Raw genomic sequence first — 18819 nt, forward strand, 5'->3', positions numbered from 1 at the left:
CACCCCACCCACTTGGTAGTTGTGCACCACGGTGACGTGCATGGGTGGCTTCTTGGTCTTGCTGAAGCTGGTGACCGAATCCTGCTTGGGGCCCGGCACGCGGCAGGAGGACAGGATCTGATAGTACTGGTTCATGCACAGCGGCTTTCCCCCCAGGTACTCCACGGGCAGGGTCTCGCTGCAGGGGCAGAGGGACCCACAGGGAGCTGCTGGCTATGGCTGCGGGCTTGGTCAGGCAGTGGGGCTCACACAAGCAGTGTTGGGCCCCTTCGTGTCCCCCCTGCCCCCTCAGCGTGAGGTTGGGGACAGGGGGGCCTGTTGGAGCCCGACTGGGTCAGGAGGCCTGAAATCCACCCTGCTCGTGAGTCACCCTGGAAACTCCCTTCTCCTCTCTGGGCTTCAGTTTGCCACAGGGAAGATGAACAGCAAGTCAACCCCGGCGGGGCGGGGTCCTCTTTGGCGGGGACGCCAATTCCAGGGCTCTCTTGGAATAGGACCACCCGGAGGAGGTCACGGTGGCTGGAGTGGAGGACCCAGGTGTCCCAATCCCCATGCTCTGTCTCCCCAGCCCCCAAAGAGGCTGGGTCAACAGGAAGTGAAAGCGACTGAGCTCTGGGCCTGCTCAGCACCCCGGCAGGGGGTGCGGGGTGCGGGGAGGGGGCTCCGGCTTAGGGTAGGGCAGCTGGAGGGGCTGTGGTAAGTAGGCAGTCAAGGTGGGAGGAGACAGGGTAGGGGCGGGGCCACTCACTGGTCAATCCTGGCCTTGAAATCCAACACGCCCTCGATTAATTTGGCAGCGAACCTGGAGGGACCAGTTAGAGATCAGAAGGCTGTGTGGACACCCAGAAGGAGGTCCCTGGGTCGGAGACGCCAGGGTGACGGGCGCACCCTAGTCCAGGGAAGCCACCTACTGCCTTCCTCCTGTCTCCTGCTTACAGAGAGCCTGAAGGAGTTCAAGTGCAGAACCTGCGTTCCAGTCCCAGCCCACGTAATCTCTAGGGAAAGGGATTAGGGAGATGCACCAGCCAAGCGCCTGGCAGGAACAGCAGCATGATTATGGCTGGGTTATGAGTCAGTGCCCTCTGACTCCACCCGCAGAGGGCCTGAGGCCCTGATCCACAGCCTGGAGTCTGGAAGGCCGTCACCCTGCTCTGAAGCATCAGTTATGGAGGGACCTAGGACTGTGGGGGTAGGGGAAGGGTGAATGGGAGGGCAGTGGCGTGAGGTGTTCCCCTCTCCTAGATCCCTTCCTGTTTCTGGGCCTCTGTGTCCCCCAGGCCACCTTGCTCAACCTGCCCTTCATCCCTGGACTGTCTGGGCCATATCAACCATGCCCGAAGCCTGGGGGTGCTCCTGGCCTCCAACATGGGGCCCACTGGCTAGATAGAGTTCCTGGGCCTGAACCCCTGGCCCTTCCTGGGGTGCCCTGATCCCTTTAAGAGAAGCAGTGATAGCCGTTGAGTGTCTAGTCCTTGGGCAGCAGATCCTCGTCACTGGTATTTTTACCCCTGGTAGGACTGGAACAGAGGCCAAGGCAAAGTGACACGGCCAAATGTGGAAAGGGGACTGTGCACAAAGGTCACCCCCGTGGCCCGCTGAGGAGAGCAGGAAGGAGTGGTGAAGTGCCAGAACTGGAGTGAGGGCTAACCTCAGGTTTAGGGGGAGGGAGGGGACCTAGTCTGCAGTTTGGTGGTTAACAGTTATGAAGCTCTGGAGCCAGGAAGATCCTGCTTCCTGTCTGGGTCAGCCAATCCTGAAAGGCGATCTTGAGCAGGTGCCTTCACTGCTCTGATCCTGTTTCTGTACCTGTAAAACAGGGATGACGCTCCCTATTTCCTAAGGCTGTTTGTGGGGATGAACGATAACGAACAGGGCCGGGGGCCCTTCCACTCTCCCAGCAGGAAGCCTGGAGCCCCACGCCCGCCTCGGCCACTCACCTGAGCTGGCCCTGCCGATCCACAAAGTCTTGCTTGGGCAGCACCAAACCAGGGCTGGAATAGATGACTAGGGGCTGGCGGTACTGGAGATAGGCTGTTTTAAGCCACCAGTCGGACAGCTGGGGGAAGGACCAGAGCCTGTGAGGAGGGGTGCGTGGGGACCAGGTTGCCCCTTCCCCACCAGGGCCAGTGGACCTGGCTGGGCACCCTCTGTCCCCTCTAGGGAGCACAGATTCTCAAAGTGAATGCTCAGATCCAGACCCCGCCCAATCCCTTAAACCCAGCAGCATCCCATCATCCTCCCGTTAGATGGAGCCAATCAGCATTAGCGAGGGAAATCAGGCAACACTGCCAAGAAAAAAAACGACTGGCAGGAGGCCTGGGGTGGGGGGAAGAACAGAGGCAGAAAATATCAACCATTTTTCCTTATCTTACATGTTTCAGGTCAATGGTTTTAATACTTTAGAAATAAAAACGTCTGTCTGATAGAAAGGAAAACAGAGAAAGCTATATAAAAAGAAAGTCTGATGAATGAGTTTTTGCCCATCTCAGGTAGGCACTGTCCAGGTAGGCAGGAGCCCGGGGTTCAGAGGAGCCCTCAGGAATCCTGGTCCTCTGTGGCCTCAGTTTTGTTGCTGCCATACTAGGGAATGGACACCCACTTGGATCTCAAGGTCGGGGGAATCTAGGGAGCTCACTGTAAAGACAAATCATTGCACTAGTGACAAGATGTAGGTGACACATGCTGCATCCCTACTGGGCTGGCCGTCCTCCGCCCAGGGCAGGGTATCTCTGGGGACTAGCCACGGACATGCTGCTAAAGGCTCCTGTTTTGGGACAACCAGGTGACTCCCACCCTTGTACCTTAGGTGCTGATGGCAACATCGCCCCCACTACACACTCCCCCAAGCACAGGCCCAATGTGCCTCTTTGTGGCAGGTCCCTAAATCCCTGGAGACCCAGGCCCCACCGTGCTTCCGCATCCCATCTTAAATAGCACTGGGACGTGCCTCTTCACCACACAGACTCCCCTTGGGAAACTGCTGGCCTTGGGCCCCTGGCAAGGGGTGAAGGAGGGCAACGTGCCCAGGTGGCACAGCAGGCCAGTGGGCGACTGCTGTCTGCTGATTTGTGACCTGGAGACACAGCCCCTGATCAGCCAGCCCTTCCTGTCTAACTCGGAGCCTCCTGGAGAGCTGCTGTGTGCCTCTGGGATTTCGATCTATCTCTCTGGGCCTCAGTTTCCTCATCTGTAGTTCAGGGAGGGGCAGACAGGAACTCCCTCCCCTTGAGGACAGCCGGGCTGGGCTGGCCTTTAGCCAGGAGCCCTCACGCCACCAAGGACCTCAGAGCCTCTGACCCGAGCTCGGGAGTCAAGGGGAGATCCTATAGATGTGGGCATTCCCTCAGTGAGAATCTGCTGGGCAGTGGTAGAGCCCCTTAAGAGCCCTGTGAGTGGAGAGGGGGTGGTGCCCCCAGCCCTTTAGCCAGCAGATTCTGTCTGAAACAGTAGTTCTGGGCTCAACAAAGTTGGAAAACTGCCAGGCCTCAGACTTGCTGAGATCCTGATTCCAGGGTCCAAAGCCCTGACCCTCCAAGGCTCATCTGTGCCCTCCACCAGCTGATGACTCCCACCTCCTCTGTGCAGCCCCCACCCTTCCACCCGCTCCCTCACAGTGCCCCTCACGTTGTAGGGCCAGACCTGGCTCTGGTCCTCTCCTACACACCCGCTTCTCCCTCATTCACCCCTCTCTCAACACATCCCCCTTCGCTTCCCCCACACACTTGCTTTAGGACAGGACTGTCCACCCCCCACTCCCATCAGCAAGTGCCATGACACCGAAATATACCCTGGACCAAATGACTTCCCACCCTCTCCCCACCGGGCTCCCTGTCCCACCCTGCTTCCCTCCCAGCAGCAGGGCAGTCCTCTCTAACTTCACGTTGAGGTGTAAGATGCGCACAGACAAGGGCACACGCTGAACACACCTTAGTGACAGACTGAGACACAGAACTAGGACAATGAGTCACTGTCAATATAATCACCCTACAGCCCCCTCCCACTGAGCTCAAGTCCAAGTGCCAAATTCTGGGGGCCCCGCCCCGCCCCGCCCTTGCACTCCACTCTAGCGAGCTGTTGCCACCTTTGCCCGTGCTGTTCCCTCTGTCTGTCTCAGACCCAACACTGCCTCCTCCCTGCCCTCCCCGCCCCTTCAGAATGAAGATGCTACTGTTCTCCACTCTCACTCTCGCATCGTCCTTTTTATTTCTATAGAACTTCACTGCCTGAGAGGACCTCGTCCACTCGCGTGTCCTCTTCCTGCCCCACTTGAATGTCAGCTCTCGCAGGCCGCTGATGGCGCCCCTCTTGCTCTCCCAGCACCCTGCCTGGTGCCAGGCACAGAGTAAGTACTCAAGAAACTCCGTGGTGCAAATGGATGCACCAGAGCAGCCCGTATTGGAAAATCTGGGGTGTGCAGCCAGCAACAGGCCACAGGAGGGATGCTCACAACGACCCAGGGTCTCTGGGCGGGGAGTGCCCTGTTCCCCTAACCCTGCATGCGAGTCAAGGGGACTGGTGTGCCCCTGCCTTCTCACTTACCCAGTTCTCCATCTTCCTGGCCCTGCGCTCCAGCCCCTTCTGCAGGCGCTCCCCTACGCCCCCCGCGGTCTGAAACTCTTCCACCAGCTGCTTGGTTTGGGCCCACTCCTCCTCGCTCACGATGGGCTGCAGCGCCTTGAGATAATGGTCCAGGGTCTGCTGGAGCGGGGGCACGGGCAGCCGGGGTAGCGAGTCCTGGTGTGTCTTAAAGCGACTGGAAACCGTCATCACGGAGGAGGGCTTGAGGAAGCCCAGGGGCTTCACCTGCAGGCAGCAGAACATCCCGCTCATTCTCGCACCAGCTCTAGGAGGCCCTGGCAATCCCAAAGCCGAAGTCCTGGGCACTTCTGTGCCCACTCCTGGGGTCAGAGACGGCCTCTTGGGTGGTGACTGCCCTGCTTTCCCAGCTCTCCAGCTGGATGTGTCTCCGCCTCTTAGGAGCCAGGAGATGTAAGTAGGGATGGAGGAGGGTGGGGAGTGGCCACTGATCTTGGCAGCACTCAGAGGAACCGAGTCAGGATGAAGGGCACCTACTGGGGGTGGCAGAGCTCAGAGGGACCTCTCACCTATTGGATGCACAGGGCCCCACCTTTCTCACTCTGGGATGATGAGCCAGCCAGCAGTGAGGTGACCGCTCCCTCCCGGAGGTCCCCACCTCCTTTTCTCCCATCCTTACCAGGTGGAGACATGGGAGGAAAGAAGAGAAAATCAGATAGGGCCAGACGACGACAGTACCTCTGGGTGAGGGCGAGGTCTTGGGCTTTTTCCTGTCTGTGGGGTGGGGACAGGGGTGGCATGGGGGCAGCGCTGTGCCAAGAGAGAGCTGAGTGGCCTGGCAAGGAGGGTGAGAGCTGACAGAGGGGGAGAGTCTGGAGACTCTGGAGGCGGACAGAAAGAGAGACAGGAGGGTCCGAGGCTGCTGGCAGCAGTGGGCAGGCAAGCGGCAGCGGCTCCGTTTCATACCTTCTCTTTCTGCTGCCCGTCCTCCATGGCAGGACTGAGGTTCTGAGCCCTGTCTGTCTGCCTTGGGCTGGATCTCTAAGCCTAACTGCGCTACCAAGTGGGTGAGCAGAACCTAGCAAGAGGCAGCCACTTGCCCGGGCTGGAAAGAAAAGACAAGAGTCAAGATTCAGGGGGAGGCAGAGGTGGCAGTGGCGATGGCTACAGCAGCTGTGGTGGCATCTGGGGTTACGGCTGTCCCAGGAGCAGCTGTTCCACTCCCCTGAACTTCCAGAAGTGGAGGATGGGGAGCAGGTGGGAGGGCTGCTGGTGCGCACTGGAGTACAAGGAAACCTGGAAAGCTTTTCCCTCTCTTCCCTGGATGGGCCCAATGCCGAGGCAGGCCAAGAGGTTTTAAAAATGCGCCTGTCAGAATCTGCACAGGGGTTTTTGATGAGGGACAACTTGGCTGGAGGACAGAAACTGCTTGGCCGCTGAGGTTAAACTACAACCCCGAATATAGTCCTGAAAATAGGGGTTGGTGCAAAGGAGCACTGGGAAGGGAGTGTAAATGGACCTTTCCCTCCAAGACTCTTGGGGCCCTTCTGGGCCACCCTTCCACCAAAGTCTGGTTCTCTTGAGTTGTGGCTCATTCAGCTGGGGGTTACGAGACCTTTGGGCATTAAAAATAAACCAGAGGGCTTCCCTGGTTGTGCAGTGGTTGAGAGTCTGCCTGCCGATGCAGGGGACACGGGTTCGTGCCCTGGTCTGGGAAGATTCCACATGCCACAGAGCGGCTGGGCCCGTGCGCCTATGGCTGCTGAGCCTGCGCTCCGCAACGGGAGAGCCCACAACAGTGAGAGGCCCGTGTACCGCAAAAAAATAAAATAAAATAAACCAGGGACTTCCCTGGTGGTGCAGTGGAAAGGACTCCAAGTTCCCAATGCAGGGGACCCGAGTTTGATCCCTGGTCCGGGAACTGGATCCCACGTGCATGCTGCAACTAAAGAGTCCAAGTGCCGCAACTAAGACCCAGTGCAGACAAATAAAAAAAAAAAAAAAAAAAAAACCCAAAACGGAGAATGCTGGCTTTGAGATTGGACTAGATTTGAGTCCAGGGGATGCTGGCCAAGTCTCCCCTTGCCTCAGTTTTCCTGGCAGTAAAGTGATCAGACCATTTAGCAGGTCCTAGAAGATGACCCAGAGGCCATCTGTGAGATGGGAACAGAGCTCAGGTGGCAGTGGCAAGGATGAGATGGAGCTCTGAGGTCCTGGAAAATCTGGAAGAGCCTCTGGGATGGTGCGTGGGTACCTCAGCCCTCTGGGCCTGGCAGTGTCTGAATACCCTTCTTGGCCCAGACAGAGGGAGATACAAACAGAGATATGCTTGGAGTAGAGAGGAAAGAAATCCAAGTCAGGATAGCAGCACTACCTGCTCCAAGCTGCCCCCGGGGAAGATTGGAGGTAGGGGTGGAGGCATGGGGGTGTGCATTTGTTAATCAAGTTGGGGGAGTGACTGGTGGAGAGGGAGGGCATGGGGCTGCCACCTGCTGCCTTCTGCCTATTCTGAGGACTTTCTGAGCAGCCCAGCTTGATGCCCTCACTGGAGTGTCTCTGGCCACACACAGTACCTCAGGGGCCATTTGATAAGCCCGGGGAAGGTGATCAACTGGATGGGGTTGGAGACGTGGCTCTGGCCAGGGAAGAAATGGCTCAGGCTGAGCGTGGGACAGGTGTGTGAGGCAGAGAATAACCATGAGGAGACACTCCTGGTCTCTCCGCTTCTTGGCTCCGGGCCTAAGGTGGAGGTGCTGCCCGAAGCCAGGGTCCTTACTGTGCCTGCCGGGTCTTTGGAATTTGGCGCCACAGAGTGTGGCTTCGATCTAGCCTCTGACCTTAAGCCTCAGTCTCCCCCTCTGCCAAGCGGAGTTAGCGCACCTGCTGACCCCGGCCCAGCAGCTGCTGGTGAGGCTGGACTGCAGGCACCGGGCCGCGGCGCCTTGACGGCCGGTTTTCCCACTCGGGCGTAGCTGCGCTGCTGGCCCGGTCTGCGGCCCGCCCGCCCGGTCCAAGGCCCGCTAGGCCGGCTTCCCGGCCGCACTCACCACGGTCCTGGCAGCGAAGGCCAACATCTCTGCGGCCCGCCTGCGGACACACGGTCCGCTCCGTCCCCCGCGCTGGGCAAAGTCCGCGCCGCCGCCGTGGGTGGGTTCCCGCTAGAGCCTCCGGGCCAAGGTCGTCGAGTCACGGCCGCCAGCCGGTAGAGGCGGCCCTGCGCCCACCCACCGGGCCGGGCAGGCGGCCCGGGGTAGGCGGACTCCTGGGGCTCGGCCTCGTGCCAGTTGCTGGCCCCAGCGGCTAGCCGAGAGCGTGGGGCGGGGCCTGGGGCGGGACCAGGGCGCAGTTAGCGGTTGGGGACCCTGCGAGGTGGTGGAACCCCGGAAGGGGAGCAAGGCAGAGGCTGCCGTCCAGCTCGCCCTCTCCCACCTCCATAAGCTGTCCAAACTGTTGGAGGCAGTGGTGTGCACCCCTCTCAGTCCTTTCGGTGCCCTTGAGCGCTGCTCTCAGAGTGGTGGGAAAACACAACCATGTTGACAAAGGAATGTCTTCTACTGGTCCTAGGGATAGCGTCAGAGCCACGCTACTAGATGACAGGTGGGGACCGCCCCGCAAAAGCATGGCGGCCACGCTCCCAGGGCCCTCCCAGCAGGCGGTTGGCGAGTCGCGCGGCGAGCCGGTCGTTGGTGCGCATGCTCTCCGGCACCCCGCACCAACATGGCCACCGCCTCCGGGTGAGCGCGGCCGCCGCGAGTCGGCCGTTGCTGGGCATGCTCCCTGAGTGCCCCGCACCAATATGGCGGGCGTCCTCGCTGGGGTGACTCTAATTCTCGGTTTTCGGCTCTAGTCGGCCGGTGCTCATTTCTCTTCGGAAAGCCCTGAGCGCGTGGTGGGGCCGGGGAAAGGCAGGGTGGGTGCGGGGGTGAAAGGTGACAGGGGACTGCAGGCATCCAGGCCGGCTCCTGGCGGCAGGAAGATGGCTGAGGGCGAGCGGCGGTCGCAGCCAGGTAGGGCGGAGGGGCCGCGGTGGAGTGGGGGGTCGGGGGCGGTGCCAGGCGTGGGGGCGGGGACGGGGTGGGGGGTGTGGGGTGCGGTGTGTGGGGTGTTCAGCGAGGGCAGGAGGGTTCGGAGGTGGAGGAACTCGAGGGACAAACGCTCTTGGGCCCTGAGGGAGAAGTGCTGGGGGATCTGGAGGGAGGGTAGGATCCCGGGACTGCAAAAGGGCGATGGGTGGGGAGTAACGCCAGGACTTGGGGAGCCTGAGTTGCCCGAGGCTCGGGCGGGCAGCCCCGTGGCCCGAAGGGGAGGCCTTTTCCACAGCTGGGCTGCTCCTGCTAAAGTCAGCTCTTGACCTGGCGGGGAAGCAGGCAGGGATGGGGGCTGCTGTCTTCATTAGACCCTGCACTGGGGCTGGGGGCTGGTGCTCCGTGGGGCCTGCCTCGACCCCTCGGCCCTGACTCCCCCTCATCACCTGCTCTCTTTTACCCTTGGAGACCGGGCTCCGGAGTTTCAGTGGCTAAGAAGTTATCGAGGGAAACTGCTCTTGGTCCTCTAAACCACTGATTTAAAAACGCTGGTTGTGCAAAGAGACGACTTTCTTTCTGGCATCACCATCTGTAACTTTTATTTACACTGTGCATCTCAAATAACCGGGATGGAGGTGCGAGGGAAAGGATCCTCTTAGACCGGTAACGTGGGGAAATGGAAGGGTGTTTGCTGACCCCTCCCCCTCCCCTCCCTTGAGCTAAGAAGGACTTTTAAAATTCTGTCAGAGGTGCAAATAGGTTGGCTAAACAGCTATTTCAAAACAGCTAATGTTTTGAAACCATTCACTGTTCCTTCTGCCTTGTCTCCCCTTTTATGACCTCTGGGAAGGTCTCAGGAGGGAGAAACTGAAGATCAAAAGAGGCATCCCCTCCACTCCCCACCCTGCCACAAAACAACAACAACAACAACAACAAAAACCCAAAGAGCTGGGTATGGTCTGTTAAGGCATTTGAAACCTGACATTTATTTTGTTTGGTACAAAACTTCTGTGCATGTGCCCTTAGGAGTTCCGGTAATGACATCAGGATATATAAGGCAACCATAATTATCAGTGAGATGAATGTGTCTGTGAAGATGGGCGTTGGGAGGTGTGGGGGGAGAACCTGTGCACTGAGACCGAGGAAGGCTCAGGGAGGTTATCTATGGCTGAGAAGATTCAGGTTCCCAGGAGGTGTTCCTTCTTTGAAGTTTGAAACAAGGGATGTTTAGGAGCAGTGGAAAGAACTGCTTAACTCAGACAGTGCAGTGATGAAAACCTTGGGTTCTGGAGTTACATAGACCTGGCTCTACCTGGCACGCTGCGGCCTCTGTGAGCCTGTTTTCTTATCTCTCAAAATGGGGCTACTGTATCTTCCTCACCGAGCTGGTAGTGTGTGTTCCGTAGATGGTGTGGGCAAATCATGGGGCGCGGGGGTAATCAGTAAATCTGGATTACTGTCATCCTTTTCAAAGATGGTACAGGTTAAACATGTAGACAGGTTCCCAAATCGTAGGTGATAACATATTATACTCTGTGGGATTTTTTAGGAGCACCTCTAAAACTCTGCGTCTTGTACTGAGGGGTTGTAGGGGGTCCAGCTGTCCCATGGCACCTTTGTCAGAGGCGGAATAATCTGAGGCTAGAGAGGCTGTGGGTCTGACCTCATTGATCACAGTCTCGAGTTTGAAGGCTTGTCGTTTTGATTTGGGATTGCATGTTCTGGCAAGTTGTGTGTGTGTGTGTTTCATCAGTGATTGGTCGCAAAACTTCCAAGTAGCCTTTCCGCTGGGAACAGGGCCCAGCCCTGTGAAATAACGTGGGGAAGGCTAGTCCCTTTCAGGGAATAGTTCTCGCAAATTTAGAAAAGGGCTCTGTTCCCAAAGATCATTTGCAAATGGATAATTTGGAATGTAGAACACATTTTCCCATAAAAACAGTGCGGTTAGGTCACCAGCCTGACCTACAAAGCTTTTAATTTAGCCTCTTACTTGAAGTAGCAATTTATTAATAGTATGGTCATCAATTGAAGGTTCTGGGAACAGGACTTGCAGAACAGGTGGGAGGAGGAAGAGAGTTTCCCGTCTGGTTTTTGGGGCCCTGGGTTGAATTTGAATTAGGCAGAGGTTTGCCTTGGTCTTATCCCAGATTCTCTGTCTCCTTAGGTCTCCAGGTCTCCTGGCACTTTTCTTTTCCTCAGGGCCTCTCGAGGCAGGCTCTAGTCCCCCAAAGGTCATATGTTCTAGAACCTACTTAGGTCTTTGTTCCCTTTTCTCCATGCAGCTGATGTGAGCTAGGTTTTAGGAGGACAGCAATGGAACAGATTTATACTACATTGTCAGTGACTGATAGTCCTTTACACTTCTTGAGGAGTTTTCGTTTTCATTTATTTACTCTTTTTTAATAAATTTATTTTAAAAAAAATTTATTTATTTTTGGCTACGTTGGGTCTTCATTGCTGCGCATGGGCTTTCTCTAGTTGCGGCGAGCGGGGGCTGCTCTTTGTTGCGGTGCATGGGCTTCTCATTGCGGTGGCTTCTCTTTGTTGTGGAGCACGGACTCTAGGCATGTGGGCTCAGTAGTTGTGGCTCACGGGCGCTAGAGCGCAGGCTCAGTAGTTGTGGCACATGGGCTTAGTTGCTCCGTGGCATGTGGGATCTTCCCGGACCAGGGCTTGAACCCATGTCCCCCGCACTGGCAGGCAGATCCTTAACCCCAGCGCCACCAGGGAAGCCCTATTTATTTTTTAAAAAATTATTTTTATTTTTTGAGAGTTTTCATTTTCAAAGGAGGGAGCTTACTAATCTGACAAATCTCCAAGAGTAGAGTCAGGCCCACAACTCCCAGCCCGTAACCTTTGGGACTAGGTGTATTTTGGAATTCAGAGTTTTTCAGATTTCAGAAAGCAGTGTCCCATAATCAAACAAAAGGATTTATGCAGCAAAACATAAATTTCAGCTAAATGGGATACACAAACTACCCTGTGTTTTCCTTTCCCTCAGCTTCTGAAAATACAGAAACTCTATTTAAAATAGTTTATTTCTGACTACAAAAGTACTACAATGTCAGTTTTTAATAGTAACATGTAGGGCTTCCCTGGTGGCGCAGTGGTTGAGAGTCCAGCTGCCGATGCAGGGGACACGGGTTCGTGCCCTGGTCCGGGAAGATCCCACATGCCACGGAGCGGCTGGGCCCGTGAGCCATGGCCGCTGAGCCTGCGCGTCCGGAGCCTGTGCTCCGCAACGGGAGAGGCCGCAGCAGTGAGAGGCCCGCGTACCGCAAGAAAGAAAAAAAAAAAAAAAAAAGTAATATGTAGTTTAGAAAGTGGAAGTCCTTTATAAATCCTACCTCCTAGAGATGACAGCTATTAACTTTGGTGTTTAATCCTTTAGATTTTTCCAATGCATAAGCTAATAGGTATATGTGTTATTTATATTAGTATGTAAATTTTTTTTACAAAAGTAAGATTATATTGTATATAATATACTGCAGTTTTGTTTCTTCATTTATTAATGTTTAGGCTGTTTTTCTCATGTCAGTAATTTAGATTTTGTTCTTTTCGAAAGCTAGGAAGATTTCCATCCTATGGGCATATCATTATTAATCCATCACCTTATTGATTGATATTTGGGTTTCTAATTTTTTTTCGATGCAGTAAGCACTTTTATATACATCTTTGTCTATTTCTGTGGGCACATCTGTAGGGTTGATTCCTACTGTTGGCTCAATGGGTGTAGTATGCAGTTTTTACTTCAAAAGACAGTGCTGAGTTGCCCCCTCAGCAGATTCTGCCATCTAAGACTCCCACCAGCAGTGCAGGAGAGTTCCTGTTTCCCCTTCCCCAATCAGTGCCAGATGTTTTTAATCTGCCAACCTGATTTAGAAAAGCAGTCTCATCTAATTTACATTTCTTTGCTTATTCGGGATGTTGGTAATTTTTTTCAAATGTTTATTGGCCATTTTTTTCCCCCTTCTTCTTTGAGTTGCCTGTTTATGTCTAAAAGGTCAACTTGGCTTTATTCTTCTAACCTTTCTGCCTGCTTGGGAAGCAGGAGGAGAGGGCATGGCAGATCCACTGGGCGTGTCAGTTGTTGAGGGGGTTGCCAGGGTTGCCCAGCTCCTCGCAGAGTGAGGAAAGGCAGGAAGCCAGTGGGTTTGGCTTAACAAGCCAATACTTTATCCTGGGAGTACGTGTGTGGTTTATGCTAGGGCTTGCGTGTTGGAGTCTTGGTTTAAAAGTGTGTGCGCGTGGTGTGTGTGCGTGTGTGTGTGTGTGTGTCTGTGTGGTGTGTCTGTGTGTGTGGTGTGTGTGTGTCTGTGTGTGTGTGTGTGGTGTGTGTGTCTCTGTGTGTGCGCGTGTGTGTGTGGTGTGTGTGTCTGTGTGCGTGTGCATGGTGTGTGTGTCTGTGTGCGTGTGTGGTGTGTGTGTGCATGTGTGTGTGTGTCTGTGCGTGTGTGTGTGTGTGTTGGGGGGGAAGGATTCTGTTTATCTGATTGCTTTTTCATTTTCTTTGTCAAGATTCTTCGGAGGATATCCCTCCAGCCACTCAGAACTTCATCATTCCAAAAAAAGAGATCCACACTGTTCCAGACATGGGCAAATGGAAGCGTTCTCAGGTACCAATGGTGTCTGCACTGTAGGGTCAGAACTGGATGAGAAACTTGGGCTTTTTCAAAGACAGTGGTTTTCTAGGCCTGAGTGGGGCTGTGAGCTCCTGACCCTTCTTGCTTTTGGAGCCAGAGCTGTTTAGAAGCTATGGAAAGAGGTGACAGGGGAGCTGGCTGTCTCTTCCCCCTCAGGGGCAGTACTCAGGGCGCTTTAGTGGGAAGGTCTCTGGGGGCTGGGGTGAGGCTAACCATGGAGAGTTCTGCTCCAGATTCTTGTAACCCATAGCCCCTTGGGTGTTACTGTATTGGCTGGACATCCTACATGATGGAGTGGGTCACTCTGTTGCTTGGTTGCAAGCAAGTCTGGGAGCCAGTGTATCACAGGGAGAGGAGGTTACCACATGGAAACCTAGGCCAGGGAGCTGGCTGAGTCTAAAACACCAGGGAACTGGGATCCCAGTTTTCTGCGCTTCTCAGTCTTCATGGTAGGCAGAAGACAACAGCTTGTACCTTCCCAGCTTCTGGTACAGGCTGTGGAAAGACTGGGACTAAGAAAAAGAAAGCCAATTTCAAGTTCTCAGGGAAGGCCTTGCGTCCAGCTCCATCCAGTTGCCTACACCCGGTCTGGGCAGCTGGAGTGGGGAGTGTCACCTGTATAGAAGGGTGGCCCAGGGTCCTGGCAAGCTTGGCAGGTTCTCTGTGAGGAGTCTGCTGTGCTTACGCTGAGCCGGAGCCCTACCGCAGCCATATCTTGGCCTTGTTGGGGCTGGGGTTGTGCTAGCCTTTCTGGCTCCTCTTTCACAAGCCTGCCCTTTAAATATCTGGAGATGGTTATCGTGTCTTTTCTGAGTTGTTTTCTCCCCCAAGTCTTCACCGGGATAAACGCCTTAGTTCTTTACCTGCTCAAAGGATGTGGTTTCGAGTCCTTTCATCATCTTGGTTGCTCTGCCTCAGGGTTTCTCAAGCTCAGCACTGTTGACACTTGGGGCAGATAATCCTTTGCTGTAGGGGGCTGTCCTGTGCACTGTAGCATGTTTAGTAACAGCCTTGGCTGCTACCCACTCAAGGCCAGTAGCAGCCCTCCTCCCAGTTATCACAACCAAGAATGTCTCCAGACATGTTGGAAGTCTCCTGGGAGCCGTCTCGCCCGGGTTGAGAGCCACCACTTTTCTCTTCCCTGAACCTGCAGGATTGTCTGAATCCAAACGTGGCTTTAGTTCCTTGCTTTCCCCTAGATGTTTTACAAAGAACATTGGGTGTTTATGATGCGCCAGGTACTTCAGCTGATTTAACCCTCACAAAAACCCTGGGACTCTGAGGTCATCTCCATTTTGAAATTGAGAAAACTGAGGCCAGGAGGTGAAGACATTTAGACATCTAGCAAGGCACAGTTAGTGGTCGAGATGAGAGTCCAAAGACTTATGTCTCCAGGTTGCCTGGCTCTGGAGCCCCATGGGTTGAGCTGCTATGCTCTAGGCTGTAGGTGGGCAGCCTAATCTGGCCCTCTGCCTGGTTTTTTTTTTTATTTCTTTTTATTTTGGCTGCACTGGGTCTTAGTTGTGGCATGCATGAGGGATCTAGTTCCCCGACCAGGGATCGAACCCGCATCCCCTGCATTGGAAGGCAGATTCTTAACCACTGGACCGCCAGGGAAGTCTGCCCACCCCCACCTCCCCGCCCCCTGACATCCTTAAGTGTTGGATAAAGAGGAAGCAAGAAAGTGAGAGGCAAAAGGGATGAAGAAGAAACAAGACCACACAGAAGTTGCTTTGCTGCCAGGAAGTTGCTTGCTGCCTCTACAGGGGCCTGCACCTCAGTGCTTTCTTAGCCCTGTGCTGGCTGTCACCTGCAGCCCCATAGGGAAGAGGTTGCCCAGTTGGAAGCTGGGGATGGGTGTGCTGGGAGACCTGGCCATGGGCAGAAAGCAGCTTCATCTCCTGGGAGTAGGGCATCTGCAGTACAGGTACACAACCTGGCCTGCCTGGTGGGGGAAACATCTGGAAAGTTACCAGGGGATGGACCCTTGGTGGTATAGTATAATGGTGGAGTACTCGCCGCTCTACTTTGGAGTTTGGCTGGCTGGGTCCTAGCTCCACGTCTAATGACATCTTAGTCTTAGGAGTCACTTCCCCTGAAGCCTTGGTTTCCTCATCTGTAAAATGGGGACAATGATAGTGTCTACCTTGTGGGGTTGGTGAGCTCACAGTGGACTGTGGTTGGAGGCCCAGGTGTCACTGTGGCCATTGGCCTGCCAGTGGTTTCGGATGGAGGATCAGGGTTGGGTGTTTGGCCTCATCTTTCTGCTGCTCCTGCTGTCGGATTGGGAGCTGGGGGCAGCTTGGAGCTCTTTGGTAACTGGGTGGAGCTGGGGGCTGGCAAGGGTGTAGAGGGTGGGGCTCTGACACCCTTCTCCACGTCCCGCCCCCACTCTTGTTTGGCAGGCGTACGCTGACTACATCGGATTCATCCTCACCCTCAACGAAGGTGTGAAGGGGAAAAAGCTGAGCTTCGAGTACAGAGTCTCTGAGGTAGGCAAAGGCAGGAGCCTGCTGAGCAGGGTCTTTCCAGAAATAGCTCCCAAGAGCCCACAGTGGGCCCAGTGCAGAAAATAAGATCGCCCAGACACATGTGCAGCTGACATTTTAGTGTCTACTTTCAAATTAAAAAAAAAAAATCTGTGAATAGATGTGTATTTATAAAATTGAGATCAAGGTATATAAGCTGTTTTATAGCCTGCATTTTTGTTTTGTTTCATTTTGTTGTTCTTTTGTTTGGGGCCGCACCGTGTGGCTTGTGGGATCTTAGTTCCCCGGCCGGGGATTGAACCCGGGCCCCAGTATTGGAAGCGTGGAGTCCTAACCACTGGACCACCAGGGAATTCCCTAGCCTGCATTTTTGTCAACTGGTGTCTGTATGTAACTTTTTAAATTAAAAATGATCACAAAAGAGGTAAATATGCTCACTGAAGAGATTACTGTTAGAGGGGACTTCCCTGGCGGTCCAGTGGTTGGGACTTCACCTGCTAGTGCAGGGAGTGTGGGTTCAATCCCTGGTCGGGGAGCTAAGATCCCACATGCCTCGCGGCCAAAAAACCGAAACATAAAACGAAACAATATTGTGACAAATTCAATAAAGACTTAAAAAAAAAAAAAAAAGGCCCACATCAAAAAAAATCTCAAAAAAAAAAAGGTCCACATCAAAAAAAATCTTAAAAAAAAAAAAGAGATTACTGCTAGAAACTTGTATAACACGAACAAAAACGCTGGCCGCGCCCTGCATTCCTCCCCGGCTCCCAAGGGCAGCCTGCTGCTCACAGCGTGGGGACTGTCTCCCAGACCTGCCCCGAGGGCTACTCTGCCCCCTGAGCCATGCCCTCGCTGGTTTAAACAGTCCCCCGCTTAGACTTTGAGGTTATTTCCCTAAACATTGCTGCTCTGAACACCATCGCACATAGACCTGTGGGCGTTCTTTCCTAAGGATTCATTCCGAGAGGTGGAAATGCTGAGTTGCAGGGCGTACACTGCTTGGTGCTCTTTGGCTGTGTTTCAAAGACCGGCTTGTTTGTAGAGGGAGGGTGAGAGCTGTGGGGAGGCTGATAGGCACAGGCAAGCTCTTGGCCCTTGCTGGATGCCATCCCAGCCCCGGTGCCAGGCCTGCAGCGGCCTCCTGTGTTCCTGTCCCAGGCAGCCCAGAGTCCCCTTGAGCTTTATCTTATCTCAGACCCCAGGCCCCAGCAGCCTCTCAGTGCCTTGTCCACCCAGCTCTCTAGCCGTAGCTTCGGTCTGTTGGGTAAGGCCTGGCCCTGCCCTGGCCCAGTCCGTCCACCTTTGGCAAGGCTGGCATAGCCCTCATGCTCCTGGACCCTAACTGGCTGCTGGGTGGCCAAGGTCCTGTTCTGTCACTGTGGGGAGCCAGGCCTGTGCTGGGGATTGACAGCCGTCTCTTGGGAGCTGGCCCACCAGTGACTTCTTGGGTTCCTCTTGGGCCTGCTCAGTGCTCTGGGGCTTTGGCTGTGGGTGCAGACGGCGGGGGGTCGGGAGAGAGGGCCTCTCCTTGAGCCTGTGCTAAGGAACGCTGAGCTGTGCTCAGTGGGCTGGGGAATGTGGGGGAAGCCTAATTAAAGGGCAGTGTTGTAATTACCTCAGCAGATCCTGAGCTGCCAAAGCCCTCTCAGGTCCCTTCATTACCCCTGAGGCTTTGATGTCCATACCACCCAGGTGTCGTCTCAGCTCAGAAGCCATTCTTTTGGCAGGATTGCAGCCTGGTTAAGTGCTTGGGTTCTGGAGTCTGGCTGATCAGGTTTTGATAACCTCTCACTTCTGAGCTGCGTGGGCTTGTCGCCTCTGACGCTTCTGTCTCCTCATGGGAAGAGCCACAGACCTACTCATGGCCCCTGGGGAGATCCCGCATGTAGGTTTCTTTTTTTTAAGCACAGAGCCTGGCACATACTAGATGGCATTGTCACTATTAGCTATTGTTATCGTTCGCTGGTTTTCAGTTTTAATTTCCAGTAACACTGATGTTGTTTCACTTGGGGCTCCTCCTGAGCTGGGTTCATTCTCACTCAGGGGACAGGGGTGGCCCGTGTGGTCTCCAGAGGTTTCCCGGCTTCTGCCCCCCGCTGGCTGTAGCGGCAGAAGGCACCACACAGCACGCGGCCTCCCTTCCTGCCTGGCCAGCTGCTGTGGCTCCGCTGCCTGCCGCTTCTCCTGTCTCTCAAGGCAGGGGGAGGCGGCTGCAGCGGCTGGCGGCTGGCGGGGGGGGGGGGGGGGGGGGTTAAAAGCAAAGGCTGTCGGCTGGCGGGGTGGGGGTGGGGGGAGGGCAGAGTGGCCTGGGGGCGGCTTCCAGACCACCCGCAGCAAGGGGAACCGGCGAGGTCGATGTATGAGATCGTCTAGACCCATGTTTAGAATGCGCTCCTTCCTTCTGAAATTATGTCTGTCCTGTTCTTTGGGGGTTAAAATGTTTTATTTTTGTAAAATAAAGGTGATAGTAGATAGGAGGCTTATGTTTTGTTGTTGTTCCGTTTGATTTTTTTTAAATGAGGGCAGAATTTAAAATTGGCAAGTAAGATTTTGGAGAAAATTTTACTGGTCCATGAAATCTGAAAAGGAAGCTTTGGTCCAAGGAGGAGGAGGGGGGCTCATCTTACTCTTCATGCTTCCTAGAGGCTTCAGCCCACAGCTCGCTCCCCTCCAGCCCTCTCCCACAACAAGCCAAACAACAGAGGCAGCCCCTGCCTTCAGGAACCCTCTCCAGAAAGAGGAGCTATAGGAGCCTTTTAATTATTCATTGGCCCAGCTGATCTATAGCAGCCGGGGCCTGGCCCCCGCTGGCTTCAAGCACCTTCTTTATATCCCCTTCAGTGCCTCACCGAGAAGACAGTTCTCTGGGGCATCTGTTCTGGTGCTTCTGGGCCCAGGATTACTGCACCGTCCCTTATAAGTCCCAGCTGCTGCATGGAGTTAGGTTTGCTCTGTCCTTATCAGCTCTTCCTGGCGACCTGGTTCTTCACAAAGCCAGGCTCTGGCAGTGCACATTTCAGCAACGCAGCTCTTTGTCACCCTGGCCCTTGGCAACAGCCAGGTATAAAGGGAACTTTCTCCTCTTACAGATAACTTTCCTCTTCTCCCAGGCCCCAAGCGTAGGGA

At 54.7% G+C, this 18819-nt stretch overlaps 2 protein-coding genes and 1 non-coding gene across 6 annotated transcripts in view; 1 reads left to right on the forward strand and 2 right to left on the reverse strand.

Annotated features, from left to right (window-relative positions):
- CRAT (carnitine O-acetyltransferase) overlaps window positions 1–7726 on the reverse strand; it is a 13788-nt gene extending 6062 nt beyond the window's left edge. The window contains exons 1-5 of one of the 2 annotated variants that reach the window (XM_007471807.1): window positions 7584–7726; window positions 4540–4803; window positions 1938–2056; window positions 749–802; window positions 13–178 (exon numbers count right to left, since the gene is read on the reverse strand). In XM_007471807.1, the coding sequence (XP_007471869.1) occupies window positions 13–178; window positions 749–802; window positions 1938–2056; window positions 4540–4803; window positions 7584–7610 (630 nt within the window). In that variant the 5' untranslated portion in view covers window positions 7611–7726. Of the gene's footprint in view, window positions 1–12; window positions 179–748; window positions 803–1937; window positions 2057–4539; window positions 4804–5904; window positions 5993–7583 lie in introns of those variants that run through there. The other variant, XM_007471808.1, reaches the window with a different exon arrangement.
- A 498-nt stretch (window positions 7727–8224) lies between these two features.
- PTPA (protein phosphatase 2 phosphatase activator) overlaps window positions 8225–18819 on the forward strand; it is a 27748-nt gene continuing 17153 nt past the window's right edge. For 2 of the 3 annotated variants that reach the window (XM_007471809.1, XM_007471811.1), the window contains exons 1-3: window positions 8225–8543; window positions 13080–13177; window positions 15610–15696. In XM_007471809.1, coding sequence (XP_007471871.1) covers window positions 8513–8543; window positions 13080–13177; window positions 15610–15696 — 216 coding nt within the window. In that variant the 5' untranslated portion in view covers window positions 8225–8512. The remainder of the gene's footprint in view (window positions 8544–13079; window positions 13178–15609; window positions 15697–18819) is intronic. The other variant, XM_007471810.1, reaches the window with a different exon arrangement.
- TRNAW-CCA (transfer RNA tryptophan (anticodon CCA)) lies at window positions 15974–16045 on the reverse strand. The gene has a single exon. It is a non-coding gene; the product is annotated as a tRNA-Trp (tRNA).

This window comes from Lipotes vexillifer, unplaced genomic scaffold (assembly GCF_000442215.2).
Source record: "Lipotes vexillifer unplaced genomic scaffold, Lipotes_vexillifer_v1.1 scaffold98, whole genome shotgun sequence".
NCBI lineage: Eukaryota > Metazoa > Chordata > Mammalia > Artiodactyla > Lipotidae > Lipotes > Lipotes vexillifer.